Genomic DNA, 19,326 nt, shown 5'->3' with positions numbered 1-19,326 from the left:
ATATGGTGTGGAATATCTCTTTGGTTAGTTGGGGTCAGCTGTCCTGGCTGTGTCCCCTCCCAACTCCTTGTGTACCCCCAGCCTCCTCACTTGCAGGGCATGAGAAGCTGCAAAGTCCTTGACTTCATATAAACGCTACTTAGCAACAATGAAAAACATCAGTGTGATATCAACATGGTTCTCATACTAAATCCAAAACACAACACTGTATGCTACTAGGAACAACATTAACTCTATCCCAGCCAAAACAAGGATACGTCATCTACCCCTTATTCTGTACTATTTATATCCATACTGTAAGTTCCATGCTTTCCACGACATCCCAGTTACCACCACTTTTTCATGTCTTTCAAAATATACAGGCAGGTATCATTCCGTGTATGTGCCATATGTTTAAAAATGTCTGATACTATTTAATCCGTGACTTTGGGCCGTCTGTCACAGTAGTCCTTCAAGGTAGGAGAGATGGTGTGTGGTGTAGGATTGCTGCATGCTGAAACCAGTGCTAATTCTAGCACCACTGCTCTTTTTTGGCTCTATTCTCAAAATTAATTCTTCATTAATCTGGGTAATTATTATTGTAATACCATTTATACAGCAACCATAGTCATGACATACAGTATCTTGTAGCAGTTAGCATCATACAATTCAAATCATTGAATATTCTCACCCAGAATCAAATTCCCTTGATGTACACATTGGACTTTACCATCCTACTGCATTACCCACCAGGTGCACCCAGGTCCTTGAGCAAAAGCAATCTCACAAATGGATTTGCCTTTGCCTGAGTCAGGAATAACCCAGACTGTCTTCCCAAGCATATGTTTTATGTGCACTACAGGGACTTCGTCCCCTTCTACAGTATGAAAAGGCTTTTGATTTGGCAGGGCCAGCTTGATTGGCAGATGCCCCAGTGTTGACCAGCCAGGTGGTGCATCCCAGTGTTTGAGTGTTCTACCACCTGTTGCTCTCGGTACAGTCTTTTAACAGTCCGTTGTACCCTTTGATTTTCCCAGAGGCTGGGGTATGATAGGGGATATGATATACGCACTTGATGCTATGACCTTTGGCCCAGGTGCCTGTGAGATTGTTTCTGAAGTGAGTACCATTGTCTGACCCAGTTCTTTCTGGGATGCCATGTCCAAAAGGCTTGTTTCTCGAGACCCAAGATACCTTTCTTCATGGTAGTTCTCAATTTGCCTCCAGAGGCTGAGGGCTTGTGCCCCTTTTCTAATTGTTTTGTCAGTTCGCCCGATCCCTAGAAAGTGATCCTAGCTGCTTGGTTTCCTTACCTTCAAATTCCAGATTACTGTACCCATTATCCCAGCATCAGAGCAGCCAGGTGACATTGGGCTTGCCTAGATGATGACTGAAGTCTTTCTATGTGTGCCTCAGTTCACTTGGGGATAGGGATTGGGTGGCTACCATCTCTTTTATGGGTTCTGCCTCTTCCTTTTTTCATGATGGCCCTACTTCTTCATTCCTTACTGTATGAGGTGACCTTAGTATTTATTTTTTTGTGTGGAGGGGCGACTGATACTGGCATAGGTTGGTTCTCTGGTTCAGCCACAGTGCCTCTTGCCAGGGTTGAAGTAACTGCATTGCCTGTCACTTTGTTATCAGATCCAGAGATGTTCTTTTCCCCTTGAGGGTACTGAATAGTGTTGAGCAGGGCTTGGTTGGCATGGGCCAGGCCCCAGCACGCTGCAGTCTTTTATGTTTCTGGAGCTGCAAGGGTTACAGCATTCTTTTTGCAAGTACTTAACTAGTTTCTGCGGATTCTGCACTTGTTCTGGGCGAAGTTCCAAAACACTGGGGGTGCCCACTGGCTTAGGTACTTGCCCATACCATTACACACATCCTGCCCTATCCATCCTTGAGGCAGATCCCTGGATGGTTATTCTTAATATAGTTGTTTAACCTTAAACAAGATGTGGAACACGTTTGGAAGACAGAACAGTAGGAACATGCTAGTTTGAACATCTCAAGGATATTAAAAATTCTTAAGAGCTATTGTAGCTAGCCTGGAGGAGAAGGGGAAGAGGAAGGGAAGCAGGGAGGTGTCTCCCCCATGGCTTGGGACTCTGGAGAGAAGGTAGAAGGTGCAATTATTAATAGCTTCCTATAGATGGCTCCCAAAGTACAGCGATGATGGCAATGCTGAGTATGAATACCGGATTACTTTCACCATCAGCAATTCTGTCATATCATAAGCCAGTGTTAGAAAGTATAACATAACCTTAGGCGAGTTCCCATGGGTGATAAACAGCACAACAAGGAACATATGAAGCAAGTAAGATACTATGTTTAAGAACAAGCACACCAACTTTAAGAGCAAATAAATCAACAGTGTGACCAGTGTGTATTAAACCAGTATAACAAATGTTCATAGCAAATTTGTTCTAGCACGTTCAAGTCAGAGTTGTTGTTACCTCAACCTGTTATGACCCATCCTGGGAACCAAAAAGGACTGTCGGGGGTTTAAGCTGAGATGGCAGCTAAGCACCACACAGCTGCTTGCTCACTCGCCACCAGTGGGATGGGGGAGAGAGTCAGAAGAGTGCAAGTGAAAACTCATGCTCTGAAATAAAGGCAGTATAATGGGACAGAAAAGTAATAATAATGATTATGATGATAATAATAATAATGAAAGAATTGGAATATACATGAGAAGTGATGTACAATGTAGTTGCTCACCACTTAACAACTGAGGCCCAGCCAGTTCCCGAGCAGCAGCCCCTGGCCGGCTTTTGCCGCAGTTTATATATTGAGCATGACATCAAATGGTGTGGAATATCCCTTTGCCAGTTGGGGTCAGCTGTCTTGGCTGTGTCCCCTCCCAACTCCTTGTGCACCCCAGCCTTCTCACTGGCAGGGCATGAGAAGCTGGAAAGTCCTTGACTTCATATAAACACTACTTAGCAACAGCTGAAAACACCAGTGTGTTATCAACATGGTTCTCATACTAAATCCAAACCACAACACTCTTACCAGCTACTAGGAAGAAAATTAACTCTATTCCAGCTGAAACTAGGGCTGCTGCCTTCATGACAATCAGCAAGTGCATATTTCTGCCTGTTAAGTATCAATCTATATGGAAAGGAGTGTGATTTCATTTAAAGTAGCTGCCTATTTTGCCTTTATGATGTACTAGAAAATCATGGATATCTGTACCTGAGCAAGAACCATTAGCTATTCTATAACTAGGTCTTGGGAGAAAATCAGTGAGTGTGCTTGTTTTTCTGTTAACCAGAGAAATTCAGAGCTTGAGCACAGACCTGATTTGAAGACCATTTACTCTATGGCTGATCTAATACCAAAGAAAGTCTTCACTGTGTAGCTGTGGGGAAAAGGATAGTGATCACTAACTTTTCGCTAACTTTTTGTATGTGTCAGAGGACATGGCTTTTGTCTTCATATTTCCCTACCTCAGAAGGGTAGATGTCTTTGGTTTCCTGAGCCTGAATTACTGCTTATATTCTCTGTATAGGAGGTAAGGACTTCATGTAGGATTTCTGTCAGGTAGGAAACATCAGAGAAGAATGTGTGTTAGAACTTCAGAGAAATAAGCCTTGGGTTAGGTTTTGCCCTGGGAAAGGGATGTCAGCTTTTGTTAGAAACTTACTGCCCTGAACTCTTAGAAGTAGCTTATCTATTGATCTCAAACTAGATGAAGAGTGTACAGTAGAGAGCGATAGCTAGAACTGCTGCATTGGCAGCGCACTACTCAGTCTCGGTTTCTTCCACTGTCAGAGAGTGGGGGGGAAAGGGCAGTATTTTCTTCCTCTAAAGGCCTTCCAAAAGCCTTTGAGCCTTGGTAATCATTGGTGTTTACCAGGTGATGGTGAAGATGACGATGAATATTATTTGTTTTCCCAGAGCTGGGGAGACTGCTGGGGAAAGGGAGTCCTAGGCTTCCATTCTTGATCTGAAGAATATGTATTATCTTGAAGAATAGTCTGTGGAGCTGGATGAGAACTAAGGTGTCCTCCATTTCTAAGAAAGTTTGGGGAATTACAGTAGATATGGTCTTCTGTATTTTGAAAGTTTCAGCTAATAATCTTGCATGGGTAAATGTTTTCACCAGAGGGAAATTAAATCGTGTTCTCAAACCACCACGTTACACAAGTTGCATTTAAAAAATTAAATCTGAAAGGCTGAAGGGGTACTGAATTTTTTGAGCTTATGTATTGGTTAAAACCAGGGTTGAATTACTAGGTGAAGGTGGGCACTTCATCTGTTCCTCTGGCTGTGTTTTAAGATGGAAACATGACAAAGTCTTCATTAACAACCTGGATAGTGGAAGAGTCTTAGCTCTTAGCACATTTGATACCATATTGGAGGGAGAGGTCAATAAGGCAAAGGGTAGACCTTAACAGTAGATAAAAAGATCTTGGCAAGTTGGTCAGATGGTCTGATGGTGACCTCAGAAAGTTTAATCAAGTCATATACCTGGAAGAGAGTAACCTTATCTGTCAGTGCAGGCTGGGTGATGACTGTCTAGGAATGAGCTTTGCAGAGAAAGAATTATGGGGTCTTAGTGGACAACCAGGACAAGTTAGTTTAACATTAGGGAACATTTGCATCTATTGTGATGAAAGCTTGGGCCCATTAAAAAAGGTTTCTACTGCCTGTTGGGAGAAGTGATTATTTCCCTCAGTTTGAAACTGATGAGGCTGGAATAGAGTGTGGAGTGTTGGACCCCCAGTACAAGAAAGACACAGTGGAGTGAGTTGAGCAGAGGATCACTCTTACTTAGGGGCTGGAGCATGTGATGTAGGAAGAGAGGAGAGAGTCAAGTTCCTTCAGTCTGGAGGAGAAAAGGCCAACGGGTGGATCCAGTTGCTGTCTTCCAGTCGTGTAATGGGAGGGTATAGACAAGATAGAGCTATGCTTTTCCCAGAGATGTGTAATGAAAGCCTAAAAGGCCAAGGACACAGATTGCACTGATATGAGTTCTGGTTTTGTTATGATGTAAACTGGTTGCTCAGAGGTTATAGAATCTTCATCCTTTGATATGTTCAAAACTTGACAAGGATTTGAACAGCCTGAGCCGCCTTTGGTGTTGGATATTATATTGATTGAACTTTGAATAGGGGCTCGGACTATAAAATATATGATTTTGTAACTTGTGAATTCTGACCTGACTCCTGACTTAAATGTTAGTTAGGTGCTTGTCAGGATTGATTTGTATCTAGCTTAAAACAGAAGATGGAAACACCAGGTTAGACCTATTACAGGCTTTGCCTTCTGTAGGATTTTTGAAGGTCAGTTTGGCTGAGTTCCATTTTTAGGTGCTCAGGTGTGTTTATTGGTCTAGCCTGAGATGTTAAGAGGGACAAAACAAATGTGAGACCCAGGGTACTGTTTCTCTGGTGGAACTGTTTTGTTCTGTAACTTTTAATTCTAAAGAAAACAAGTAGTGTTTTGTTTCTTGTGTTGTGGCTTGTTTGTTACACAAACGGCTTTACTAAAAAAGCCAAGTTTGGTACAATACTACCTATTTTATTAAGGTATCTCAGATTTACTTAACTAATTTGTACATAGGTAAACACAGCTGACTCACTCCTAGAGATAGTGTGTGTTGCCATTGTGAATGTGAAGTTCAAATTACATTTGTGCAGAACATCTAATAGGAATATATTGTACTCACCCATATGTCATGTCATTTGTCTGTTACTTTCTGTAACTCAGCATTTTTAAAAAGCCAAAAAAAATTCTACTGTTAAACTTCATTTTTAACAGGTGTAAATCATCTTTGTGCCTTACTATCACTGATAATTTTGATTGAAAAGCTGAGTTTCAATGTTTCTTTCATGCTCACTAAATGACCTGACTTTTTCATCTGGTCTTGAAATCAGTTAGCTGCCTTATATAGTCTACATAATACAGTGATAGAAGGACTTCTTTTATGCACTTGGTGTCTTTCATATGGCCAGCCATAAGTTGATTCCTAGACTTTTTGTTTTCTTACTGATTGCAAGTCAATTTCTGCATCCGTTATTGTTCTGTAATATTAAACAGGATATTTAGATTATTAAGACTATAATCTTTAGTATGATCTTTTCGGTTTCTCACTCTTGTGCTGTAAAAAGTGAAGCTACTTATGAAATAGGTAAAGCTAAGATGTGAAACTTGCCTTCGTTTTTTTAACAATTTTTAATTTAATTATTTTAATTATTTAATTATTAATAATTAATTATTTATTTTGCATATATAAAGCACTACACTCTACTGAGCTCATAGGCTCTTGCAGTTAAAAAGGTTTTTATCTTTTTCCTTAGCTATATGATTTTCCCCTATTATTTTAAGAACATAAGGACATACAGTTTTAAAGGACAAGGTCTGAAGTGTTGGAGGACTTCTGTCATTTTGGCAGCACTTGAATCCTGTGTTAAATTTTTCTGGGTTTGTGTGTAATTTGTGAATAAGCGGTCAGCAGCTATTGGAATTTTTCCATGAATCTGCTTTACTGATGGCAGTTGAACTATTAAACTATGTGTAGCTTGTTGAGCTCTTGACTGAGAAGGTCAGTTGCTGAGAACGCTTACTTGTGGTGTTCTGTACCTCTGCCTTGCTTTGCTTTTATGACACTATTTCACACTGATTCTTTTTTGTTTGTTTTTTAAAAGCAAGATCAGATCTGTCAGGAGATCTGTTGTGAGCAGAATGTCACTACTTTCACTTGCAAATTACATACAGTGTGAAGCTTACAATGCATAATATAAGGTTGTGTAAGCATTTTATCTTCATCTTTACTATCCCAGGTATTATAATTAGAGGCCAGTGGATGATGAATACAGAGATAAAGAATAAAGATAATATTTGTGGTTTCTTGTGCATGGAATTCTTTAGATAATATCGTGACATTGAACTGATTGGGAAAGTGGGAAGTTTAGGATGGACAGTATGTGTTTAAAAGTACAGAAGGTATTTTGAGAATGCTAGATGTGGGTTTGAAGTCATTCTATAACGTACTTTTTTGCACAAGATGTGCCATTATCTGAAAATTGGTATTTCTGGTTTTGTTTCATAAAACTCTCTTTGAGGACTTTTTATGTTTATATGGAATAAATCAAATTCGTAACGGTCTCCAAGCGTGTTCTCTTAATCATTTGGGTTTATTCTAGATTATGCAGCTGAGGATATGTGCCTTGTACGGAAAGCCTGGTTTGGAGAGCAGAAAAGGCTCAAGACACTTTCTTTGGTGTCATACAATTCCTATTTTTAATAGCTACTTAAGACAATTTAGCAAGCACAAGATTTGTGTGTTGTAAATTGGACTCAGTAGCAGAAGATTGGTACATAGAGACAAGAAGTGTGGAGTTCCCTAATAAATGAGAAAGTATCAGAAATCATGGTAGCATCTCATGGGTGGACTGGAGGGAGTAATTACACAGTGTTAGCATTTATAGTGTCCATGCAAGACCTCAGTTTCTAGCTGACTGTTGGAAGAAATCATCTTCTCAAGTAAATCTTTCTGGAGTCTCATTAGTGGTTTATTCCATGCCAGAACAGATAATACGAAGACTTATAACAATGCACAGTGCTCAAACATAAGAGCTGTTTAAATTCTGGCCTTCCTCGGTTGATGTGACTCAGCCAGATGTTTAGTCATTTTAAGAAAAAGTACATAAAGTTATATGATGTTCAGTCTCTTACAGAACCACAGTGCTCCTTTTACATAATGTTAGTAGCACCTGAATCAAAGGCTATTAAACCTGAATGAAGACACACAGTAAAACTAGACTAAAAAGTAAATCAAATATGGAGTTGCATCAATATTTGGGAAGGTCTGTAGAGTTTTGTTTCAAAGTAAGAATGAGAGACACCATTCAAAAGAGGCATAACTGGTGAGCAAATTGTTGGGGACTGTGTAGTAGTGGGGATCCTCAGCACCTCACAGAAGTCACTGTAGGAAAGAGTGTCAAGTTTGGATTATCTGGAGGAAAGTCCTGGCTTTTTGCCCTAAAAAGGGAGGTTGGATGTAGAATCTGTTTTTTTTTCCCTGATTGCATTGTACTATAATTATATCATTTATTCAGAGAATCCGAGGGAAACTCTCTTGGATCAGAGCAGGATTTGCCTTCTTGTTTCCTTTGGCAGATGGTCTGCATTCCCATATTGTCACTTTTGCCATGCTTTACTAGAATGCAGAAGTAGCAGAGTACATGCAGACATAGTGAGACTAGTCCTTGTTTATGAAGTATTAGCTTCTCTTCATGCTACAGTAAACCTGGGAAGAAGATCTGAATGCTATGGTTGTTATTTTTCCATCATGAACTAGTTTCTGCAGAAAACAACAAAATGGGCAGGGCTGCAAAGGTATGTGAACTGCTCTGCCTTCCTATGGAGAGCTTTTAATTTTGTTGAAGTAGCTCTTTGAAGGGCAAAACACCCCACCAGAAAAAACCCCAAACAAACAAAAAACCTACCTGAAAATGCAAACAGGTATCTGTAAATTCACGCTTTGTTTGTGTAATTTACTAATTTTTTTTCCTCCTGCTATAGTTGTTGACTTTTGCACATATGCATGCTTAATCACTTCTTTTATAAAGAAGAAAGATGTCAAAGGGAGAACAAAGCTTATATGGAGTGGTGGTTTTACAAACTAAGACTTTTCTTCTCTGTTTTCCAGATTCAATACTGTATAAACATGGGTGCATTTTTGGATAAACCAAAAACTGAAAAACATAATGCTCATGGTGCAGGGAATGGCTTGCGTTATGGCCTCAGCAGTATGCAGGGATGGAGAGTGGAAATGGAAGATGCTCACACAGCTGTTGTAGGTATTCCCCAGGGCTTAGAGGACTGGTCCTTTTTTGCTGTCTATGATGGTCACGCAGGATCTCGCGTTGCAAATTATTGCTCCGCACACTTACTAGAACACATCACTAACAATGAAGACTTTAGGGCGACAGAAAAATCTGGATCTGCTCTTGAACCTTCAGTGGAAAATGTCAAGAGTGGAATCAGAACTGGCTTTTTGAAAATTGATGAGTATATGCGCAATTTCTCAGACCTCAGAAATGGGATGGACAGAAGTGGCTCAACAGCAGTGGCAGTTTTGATTTCACCTGAGCATGTATATTTTATCAATTGTGGTGATTCACGTGCTGTTCTCTATAGGAATGGACAAGTCTGTTTTTCAACACAGGATCACAAACCTTGCAACCCAAGGGAGAAAGAACGAATCCAGAATGCAGGAGGCAGTGTAATGATTCAGCGTGTTAATGGTTCATTGGCAGTTTCTCGAGCTCTGGGGGACTATGACTACAAATGTGTTGATGGTAAAGGCCCTACAGAACAACTCGTTTCTCCAGAGCCTGAGGTTTGTGAAATTTTAAGGGCAGAAGAAGACGAGTTTATCATCTTGGCTTGTGATGGAATCTGGGATGTAATGAGCAATGAAGAGCTCTGTGAATTTGTTAAGTCTAGACTTGAAGTATCGGATGACCTGGAAAAAGTGTGCAATTGGGTAGTGGACACTTGTTTACATAAGGTACGTAACTGTTTTCTCCAAGCAACTATTCTAAAATGATCTTCTGTTTAGATGGGTGCAGTGTTAACAGCTATTCCTGGCCTACTCTTCCCCTTTTACCTCTTTATTCCCTCAACCTTCTGTACCTATTTGACTATATATCCTTTCTGACGAATATACAACATCATCCTTTGTGCCTCAAGAGGTGATGGCAATTGCAAAAATAAAGATTTATTATTTCCTCAAGTAATACTTGCTTATGTTTCCAGATCTAAACTTTGTTTCTAAATACAAGCTATTTAAAAATTAATGAATTCTATGCAAGGTTGTTTTTTTATTGTTTTTCTTTCAAGTTGGGCAGTGCTTCTATCCTTTGCATAAATCCAGTGTTTGCATAATCTCCTCTTCAAGGTATGGTTTATCTGTCATCTGAAGTGGTGTCCTCAACTCATTGTTGTAGCTTAGGTGGAGAAGCACTACTTCTGCATCTGAGCTTGCTCATCAAATTTCGAGTTTGCTCAGAGCAACTACAGGTTGCTCTATACACGTTTTGTAGGTATACCATTTCTAGCATTCCCTGAAAAGTGCAACTCCTACTAGGGCAAATAAAGGTCCTTCAGTAGGCCACAGACCAAACATGAATTTTAATGAAAACATTAACATTCAGAGTTCTAACACTAAAGGGTAGCTTTTCTGACCAAGCACTTGATCAGCCTTGTTAAAGGGTAGTCAGACTAGTATACTTTCAGTAAAACTGAGCCCTGACCTCATGTTTGCTTTATAAAGTCAGATCCTGGATCTCTGCAGTTTGTGATGATATTAGAATGGTGTCCTCTGTCTTCAGTATGTGAGTTGTACCATGTAATATTAACTGCTGTAAAAGATGGCTGTTCCTATATGCTTGGTACAGTAGGAAATGTGGAATAACTCCTAAGTACTTCTGAAGGAATTTATTGTATTGTCAGATTCCTACTTAATTTCTTTAGGAGGAGGAGTTGTTGTGATAGATCATAGGAACTATCCAGTAGGCTGAGTTTACACAGAAACAATATGCAGTTACCAGTGGCACTTAAAATTCTACCAAAAGCCGGGGGAAGAAGTTAAGATCTTGATTTCAAACCAGGAATTTAAGTTACAGTTCTGGTGAATCTCCTCGTAAGAGACTTAGTGAGGTTTTATATTTGGCAGTGGATTATACTTTTGAAAATTAAATATGAGCAGGAAAGTGGCATCAGAGCTTACTAGTGAAGATCAGACATTAAAATTAGTATCTGACAATAGCTGTTGGCTGATACTACTGAGCGCATGATAGTCTCAGTAAGTCTGTAAGGTCAGCTTGGTCATACTAAGTGAATTACTATTTTGTACTTAGTTTCTTCAAGGTGCTATACATGACACAGGTGCATTCTGATGAACAGATTTTAATGAATGCAATGTCTTCCATGGACACTCTCAAACTGAAATAAATTACTAGCTGTAGCTAACTATTCTAGTAGTCTAGGATTCTGCTTTTTATTTTGCAGCAAGAGTTGTTCTTTTTAATTTGGCCTAAGGTAACATTAAACAACTGTCAAATTTCTGACCTGTTTTCTTGATACTGTTTTTAGATGGTTGACATGTAAGTAAGTCCACTGAATAACTTAAACTTCAAGGATGTACAGTAGAGATCTGTAAAGTTAATTTTATCAAATAGTTCAGTCAGAAAACTTAAAGGTTCTTTTTAATCAAAATAGAGTATTATGGCAAGTTTTCTTCTTTCTCAGGTGTATCATAGTGTACTGTATTTGGAACAAGTGAAAATGTGACTGAAAGAAAATACAAATAAGACTCAAGATTCTAACTCTTGTTTTTTTCCTTGTCATATAGGGGAGTCGTGATAACATGAGTATCGTACTAGTTTGTTTTTCAAATGCTCCTAAGGTTTCAGATGAGGCAGTGAAAAAAGATGCTGAATTGGATAAGTACTTGGAATCACGGGTTGAAGGTAAGAAATCATTTTGTTCACTGGAAGTGCTGTCGTAACCTTCTTGAACATGAAAATAAAACCCCCAAAAGCCATCATGCCACTGTATGTTGGGTCAAATTCAGGTCTGGTTATAAGTGTAATTTTTTTCTGTGTCAGGAAAAATGTTTTAAGCCATAAGTTTAGTTTATCCTGGTATTCTGCAAGCGTTTTCTTATTGTGAGCTATGAAATAAAGCCTTTAGGGTTTTACTTATGTCTTTACAGGTCAAAATGCAAACACTGACCTTGCAGAGTGTTATATCAGCTAAGTAATTTGTGATAATGCTAATGTCTTGCTTATATTAAAAGGAACTCTTGTGATACCTGTTCCCTTTTTTGTGGAAGTGTTTGATGAAAAGAAAAAGCTGTTATGGGATTTCATGAAGGGACAACTTACTCATTTAGTTATTAAAGGTTTTTTAACTGCTTCTGTTTAACACAGCTGTGAGTTACTTTTTACACCAACTTTTTTTAAACGTACTTCTATGAAAACAGTGTATAAATTATCAAAGTGGTCCAAATGATAAAAGTCATCCCTTTAGATTCTGAATGCTTATAGTGTGTGTGTGTATGTGTAAATAAAAAATATGTAATCCTCTAGAAGTTTCATAAAGGACTAAACTTAATTCCTAACCTGTTTCATTTAGTCACTGATTTTATAACTCTTTACATATCTGAAAGTTTGAATGCAACTTCTTTCCTTAAGCAGAAACAGTTGAAAGAAAGTTAGCTTACCTAAGAATGAAAGGCTTGCCCTTGTTTATTTATTCCTTCTCTGCAGTGTTCTTAATGTCAGAAAAACTGACATTTGAAACAGGCTTTCAAACTGTTGCTGCTAATTTATATTCTTTTGTCACTGAGTAAGGCTGTTCTAAGGTCAGACAACAGCTATGTGTAGTGGTCTCCTGGTATCTCCAATCTTCTCAGTTATGTTAGTGATCCAGGTATAGCTCAGTTTTGGTAGAATTGACTGAACTTCAGGGCTGATATTGAAGGTCTGCTTTTTTTTTATAGTATTGTTCTTATGTTGGCACAGTGGGTTTTTTTTTTTTTGTTTTTTTTTTTTTTTTTTTGCTGAAGCAGCCCAGGCATGAAAATAACTGAGTTTCTGGGACAGTTTGTCTTGCTTTTATAAATGTCACTGGGATAATACTGTGAAGTAGCATCACTGGAGAGAAGCAATCAATGGGTTTGAAAGCCTTGTCGTTATGATGCTTTAAACTTCTGTGATCTCATGAGAAAAGTACTGAAGCAGTATCACCAACTTATGGTGATGCAGCTTGTTAACCCATTTGTTTGAGCTATCAATTACAGCAGCAGTATTCGAGAAAGAAAAGGGTTTACTGAAGAGAAAGTTGGCTGAGATAACTTGTACCCTTTCTTGACTTCTTTCAGGCCTGGACTGGATCAACAGATCCAAGTTCAGATGTGTGTTATGAAGAGATGGTCACTTTCTAGACGGATAGTAAGTCATGTGGCTGCCTTAGACGTTTTTGTTCCAGGTGCTGAGACCAGTAGCTTAGCTATAATAATGCTGTCTTGATGAAGCTTGTATGTGTTTGTATGGAAAAAGGCGATATTGGCAGTCTACAGGACTATTTATCAGAGTTCCATGAAAGTAATTTTAAATTTGGGTGCCAAGATATTTGAGACTTTGCAGGTCAGAACCAGCATGAAGCCACCATTTGGAGGCTGGAACAATGTCCCAGTGACATCAGCCAAAACTCTGGCTACAGACTGCTTGAGCTTGAGCATTTTTTATGAAAGAAGGTGTGACTGATCAAGTTTTCTCAGTATTGAGATGGAAACTTTCCAGGGATATAGGCATGGTGTGTGTAATTTGTAGAGATACAATACTTACTTTCCTTCTCTTTATACCTATTTGGTGAGAATTACTAATACAGGACTACAGCACTATCACATAGGAGACAGGTGCCCCTTCTGTTTCTCTTGTTGGTTTTAGTTTATTTGAATATCTGAGACACCCACTGGCTTTTTAACATGCTGTGATGGATACTGAAAAGGCTGGTTGGATGTGCTTTCATTAGAAAGTAGTTGGTACCCAAATAAGGAGCACGAGATGTGAGAAGTAATCCTGCACTGTAGGTCTCAGGAAATCAGGAATCAAAAATCCCACAGCTAACCATGCGGAACGTTTCTTAACACTAATTCAGTGTAAAATGCAACAGTGACATGAAAATGTACATGTTGCCACTGTAGCCTGGTTTCTGTGGGCAACTGTTAGTTTTGTCACTTTGGTATCAAAATTCTCAGCCTTACTGTTAATGCTAGAAATGATACTTAATGTAGATCCTCTGCGAGTTTTCATTTGTGTGAAACAGCTGTGAAAGCCACAAATCTTTGTGTTCTTTGTCTAGATTTTTTTTATTGCATTCTTAATCACATGAGCTGAACTTGGAATTTTTTTCTGTCAGCTTCAATGTCCCAGTAATCTAAATAGTTGATATGTAACAAACATTAATTTTTAGATATATATAAGAAGGCCTTCAGGCAACGATACAGGTTATCTATGCATATGCTGCTGCTTGTGGTGTCTTTCTGTCTTGTTTAAATGGGATCTAAATTGAAATGGCTTGCATATTTGTAGTTTCTGTTGAGATTAGAGAGAGCTAATGGTCACTTCGAATGCTAACTCCAGACGTGTTTCTCAGAACTTGGCTTTCATCCCAGGCTTCCTAGATGACACTAGTTAAGATAAATACCTATTATCTTCCTATGTCTGAAAAGAGTACATGAGCTCTGGGAGAGAGCCAGGGGCAGTTACCTGCACTGACAGCAGTCAGGTATGCTCGCAGTGCTTACTGGTGAGTATTCCCAGCTTCTTGGTGGCTCCCCTCTCAGTTAATGTATGGAACTGCAGTATATTTTATTGCTTTCATAAGTGAGCATTAAGAAGATTAATAGACAAGTTGTCAAATAACTTTGATCAGAGTGATTGAATTAGCTGAGAATGATGTAGGAGGCACCATTTGCTTGTAACAGTACAGTTTTATAGCATAATTTACTACTTAACAGAATAACTTCTCAGCAGAAATGTATTTTAGCTGTATTGTCATATTTAACAAATTTTACACATGCCAGAAAAAAAAACCAGAGAGTCTGTAGTCTGAACTGATGCAGAGCCATCGTAAATGTAATTCTAAAGGATTGTTAAGCTTAAGTGCTCCAGAGAAATAAATTGCTTCAAAGCTTGTACTTCTGTTGCTTCAGCTTTTCTTGATTTCCCTCCTCCCTACCCCGCATGAGCTGTCTGTGTCATTATGTGTTCTGCTTATTGGACAGAGTGCAAAGCCTTTAAATGTCAAGCATTTAGCATGGAATGAGGGCATATTTGAGGAAATTCTGTCGAGAAGTAGAGAAAATAAAGGAGACTGACTTCAGAAGAACTTGAAATACTTGTTTTCTAGCAAATTCTTGCATTCTTAACAAGTCCTATGAAGTTGTCATTTTGGCACAGTCAACTTCTACCTTACATTTGTGCCTTGAGTATTACTAGTTCAGAAATTATACAGAGAACCTGTAACAGAATGTTTCAAACCACTAAGCAGCATGGGGAGAATTGTTTGGAAATATGTTGGATTCTTTTAAAAAAGTAGGTTTAAAAATTTTAAAAGTTCTTTTCGTATGGTTTATACCTTAGGATATTCTTCAGGGAAGTGTATTTGTTATTTATTTGTAGTTCTGATGTGTTTTTAAGCTCTGAATGTGATAAACTGAGTAGCAGAGTCCAAGAATCTGTATGCTCAGTTAAAGCAAATGATTGTATTTAATGAGAATCTGTAGTAAATTTACTGATGTCTAAAACACCCAACTAGATGTACCTTTCAAAAGGCAAATACGGGACTTTGCATGCAGTAATTTAACATGAACAGCAATGTTTCTGTATCGGTAAATTATTAACCGATCATAATATGTTCAGTCTGCTGATAGCCAATAACAGTTCTATTTAGACCTGTAGTAAAAACATTCGGGGGGGGGGGGGGGGGAAATCAACTTGCCTCAGAAATTCTAAGCTGCAAAGATGGAGAAGTTTTAAAACCACAAGGTATTAGTTCTCGTAGATACTCTTGTCTTTGAGTAAGAGACTAATTTAAATCAGGGCAACATTTGTACTTAGTATAAAATCCTTTGGGACTTCCTGAAGCAATGTAGGTTGATCAGTGGTATTTGTTCTTAATGAATGTATGCTGTTCTACATGGAATATTTTTTCCTCTTCTTTTGAGGATGTTAAATTTCAAGCTGGCAGGACTATAACCCATCAAACCTTTCAGACAACATTTTTTTTCGCTGCTGCACTTGGGCGTTTTAAGCTCTGGCTTTGGAGAGGAAGGCATTGTTGTTTGTTTTAAAAAATAAAATCTGTGTTCAAAAGCAGTGTAATACTTACATATGTAACATTTGCACTCTTTGTACGTTCCTAAGTAGACTGCTGAGATGCTGTGTATTCCTGCAGTGAGTTGAATTAGTAGTTACATAGGGTCCTTCCAGAGTTATGAAAAGAGAATTACTGTTTCAGTACAAAAACAAAGTTGCTTTTTTGTTTTTTAACAGTTATTAAAAAACAACTTTCAGGAAGTGATAGGTTACAGAGATTTCTAGTGTAAGAACTGTGTATATACTGAAGCTCTTCTGCTAGTTTGGGTCTTGAGGTTGACAGAATGTGCACAACTGCATTCCAAAGCTGCCAATTCAACAGTGTTCCAAAATATGTATGAGGTTGTAGTCAGTAGTTTGTAATTGAGTCGTTTATTATGGTGAGCACAGCCCTGCATCTTTCTTGAGTCACTTAGCTGGCTAATTTCTACAGTAATGCACATGTGTTGGATGGTAGTTAAGTTATGCCCCAAACTGGGGCACGTGTTCTGTTTAAGCTAACAGTCTTAATAGTAGATGAAAACTCAGTGAATACAGTGAGTTGAAAGGTGTGCTTTACTTATGTGGAAGATATACTGTTTATAAAACTGATTTATCATAATATAGCTGGAAATCAAAGGGGATGCTGGAACATAGAAAACTTGTAATGCTGTCTGGTTGGGGACTTGCATTATATAAAATGGAAATAAAATTGAATTTTCAAAATACTTCATGAAGTGTTCAGCTTTTAGTGAAAAATATTTTAAGGAGTAAAGTAGACTTCATAGTGGACTTTCATGGATTTACATATACAGTAGTATCAGGAAATTATTCCATAAGTGTCTGAATTATATTAGCAATGAATTAATGTTAGCAATTAGCAGATGTAGAAGTTTCTGTAATCGTGTTTTGCACATTCATGGGGGAAAAAAATTAATCGCAGGGTTATTCTTAATATCATAGAGATGATGGTGAAAACCTTGTAAATGCCTGTAAATCAGTTTCCAAAAACATTTGGTTTCTTTCTCCAATGGCCTTTGTCAAACAAATCCCCAGTGTGATCTGCTAACTGATGTGTAATGAAAAAAGGTCGTGCTGGGTCATTTGCTTCATTGTTGAATTTTCTATTAGGAACCTTTTTAGGAGATGGTCAGCTTAGAATTCCTGATTGGGCACCTTCTAGAAACAGATAGATAGAAGATGCTCATGGTTCAGTTGGGCACTGCCTGAGTAGTAGTTATGCAGTATAAACTGAAAGTTACACAGTACAAAGTAAAAGCTTCCAGTACCAGGGGATATACAGTAATCCTTAGTCGTGATTGCTTTAATTCCTTTTTAAGAAGATCTAAAAATCTTATACTTGCACCAATATTTAGTAATTGCTTACTTCTGTAGCCTTTCCTTTCTTCTTATTCATTCTTGCTATTTGCTTACTTTTGGTATGTACAGAACCGGATGTGCTCCTGGTATAAAAAGCAGTACATGCACAAGACACTTTCTGTGGGATGTGAGTCAGCAAAATTACATTATAGTGGTATAGTCTACTTCTAACTAGGTAGAACTGCACAAAAGGATGCAATGACTTGTGGCAGGTTTATGTGAATGTGTGTGGAAGAAGTGATCAAAATACTAGGATTCACGCATACCTATGCAGTTGTCACTTACTTTGCTAGCCATGATTCATTCTTAATGGATGGATGTGTGATAATATACTTAAGGTTTCATGGGAGAATGTTTATTAACTTATAGTGGTAGTTTATTCATTGCAGACAGTTTATGGTACGGACTTTAAATTGGGGTTTAGAAGACAGTACCTTACTTGTTACAGAGCAGTAAAACTATTCTAAGAGAATTGCTTTGTGGGGAGGGGGGCTTTCCTGATACAGAGTGAGTACCTTAGAATCATAGAATAGTTAGGGTTGGAAAGGACCTCAAGATCATCTAGTTCCAACCCCCCTGCCATGGGCAGGGACACCTCACACTAAACCATCCCACACAAGGCTTCATCCAACCTGGCCTTGAACACCCCCAGGGATGGAGCACTCACAACCTCCCTGGGCAACCCATTCCAGTGCCTCACCACCCTAACAGCAAAGAATTTCCTCCTTATATCCAATCTAAACTTCCCCTGTTTAAGTTTGAACCTGTTACCCCTTGTCCTGTCACTACAGTCCCTGATGAAGAGTCCCTCCCCAGCATCCCTATAGGCCCCCTTCAGATACTGGAAGGCTGCTATGAGGTCTCCACACAGCCTTCTCTTCTCCAGGCTGAACCCCCCCACCTTTCTCAGCCTATCTTCATATGGGAGGTGCTCCAGTCCCCTGAAGCAAGCACTTCGTTGTTTTCAGTAGTCCCAAGAGAAGCCTGTGTATCACTTGCTTTCTAGGTAGGTGATAGGCATGATGAGAAGTTCAAATCCCAGGAAATTTGGAATGCAGAGCTTAAAGTAGGTTGGTGATATACTTTTCTGCTAACTTCAGCAACTCAAATTGTAGCTTCTTCTGACTTAAGTTGGAGGCTCCAAATCAGGCATCCGGAACATAATCAGTAGACTGTAAGAAATTTTAAGTTATTTGTTTATCTTTGGATAGTAGCCAAGATACAGACTGGCTGAAGTTTATTTAGGTTGCTACTTCATTTGTTCTTTTTAGTTCTTTTGTGGCTCAAACAGAACTTTAATCTAGAACAATGCCTACAGGAAGTGGCACTCCATTCCTTGATATAGTTGATTGTCAGGAAAAAAGTCATTCTTAAAAACGTGACACATACATACAGCTACAATGTGTGAACCTAACTTAGTGAACCTTTTTCTGCTATGGTAGTAGTTGAATGACTAGAGGCTGATGACTGGTGCTGTTATGCCAGTGTCAGTATATGTGCAGCTCATACGTGTTTGCCTTACAGCAGCTTTGATGAGTAAGAATGCGAAGATTTACTTCAGTTTAGGCAGTTCTTTCCCAAGGCAGAAGAACTTCCTAGCACTGGCTTTTCATGATGCTTCAGCTTTGAATACTGTATTATTAATTATCTGTCATCAGTTCTATATTGTGTTTTGACCACATGAGTGATAATAGACCATTATATATGCCACTTTATATGTGTGATGATCTTAGTGTTTATGCACGGAAGATTCAGGCCTTTGAGAATACAAGGTTTTAATCTCAATGAAGTAGGACTGAATTCCTGGGAAGCATTGGCTTTATGGCATGTAACTTCTGAGTACGTATTGTAATGCAACAGGAAGGTAACTGAAACAGACTCTGAAAACAGGCTGCTGTCTCCAGCACACTTCATCCAGGTCATAATCTGCTTCTGACTTACTCTGAAAGAAAATGGCTAGAAGCATACTGGAAAGACAGGCTATGGATTTGAATATATCTGTTCCACCGTGCAAAGTCTATGTACCTAAAAAGTAAAGAATGTTTTCCTATTTACATGTAACTCTTTCATAATGTCTCTGTTAAAT

General features: G+C 38.6%; 1 protein-coding gene across 6 annotated transcripts in view; it reads left to right on the top strand.

The window, feature by feature from the left end:
- Window positions 1–19,326, top strand: part of PPM1B (protein phosphatase, Mg2+/Mn2+ dependent 1B) — a 63,547-nt gene that overhangs the window by 31,307 nt on the left and 12,914 nt on the right. For 5 of the 6 annotated variants that reach the window (XM_065679512.1, XM_065679510.1, XM_065679511.1 and 2 more), the window contains 2 exons: window positions 8,639–9,502; window positions 11,348–11,465. In XM_065679512.1, coding sequence (XP_065535584.1) covers window positions 8,657–9,502; window positions 11,348–11,465 — 964 coding nt within the window. In that variant the 5' untranslated portion in view covers window positions 8,639–8,656. The remainder of the gene's footprint in view (window positions 1–8,638; window positions 9,503–11,347; window positions 11,466–19,326) is intronic. The other variant, XM_065679513.1, reaches the window with a different exon arrangement.

Source organism: Lathamus discolor, chromosome 5, assembly GCF_037157495.1.
Source record: "Lathamus discolor isolate bLatDis1 chromosome 5, bLatDis1.hap1, whole genome shotgun sequence".
Lineage (NCBI taxonomy): Eukaryota > Metazoa > Chordata > Aves > Psittaciformes > Psittacidae > Lathamus > Lathamus discolor.
Note: the sequence above shows the minus strand (reverse complement) of the source record. Positions and strands in the feature narration are given on the sequence as shown.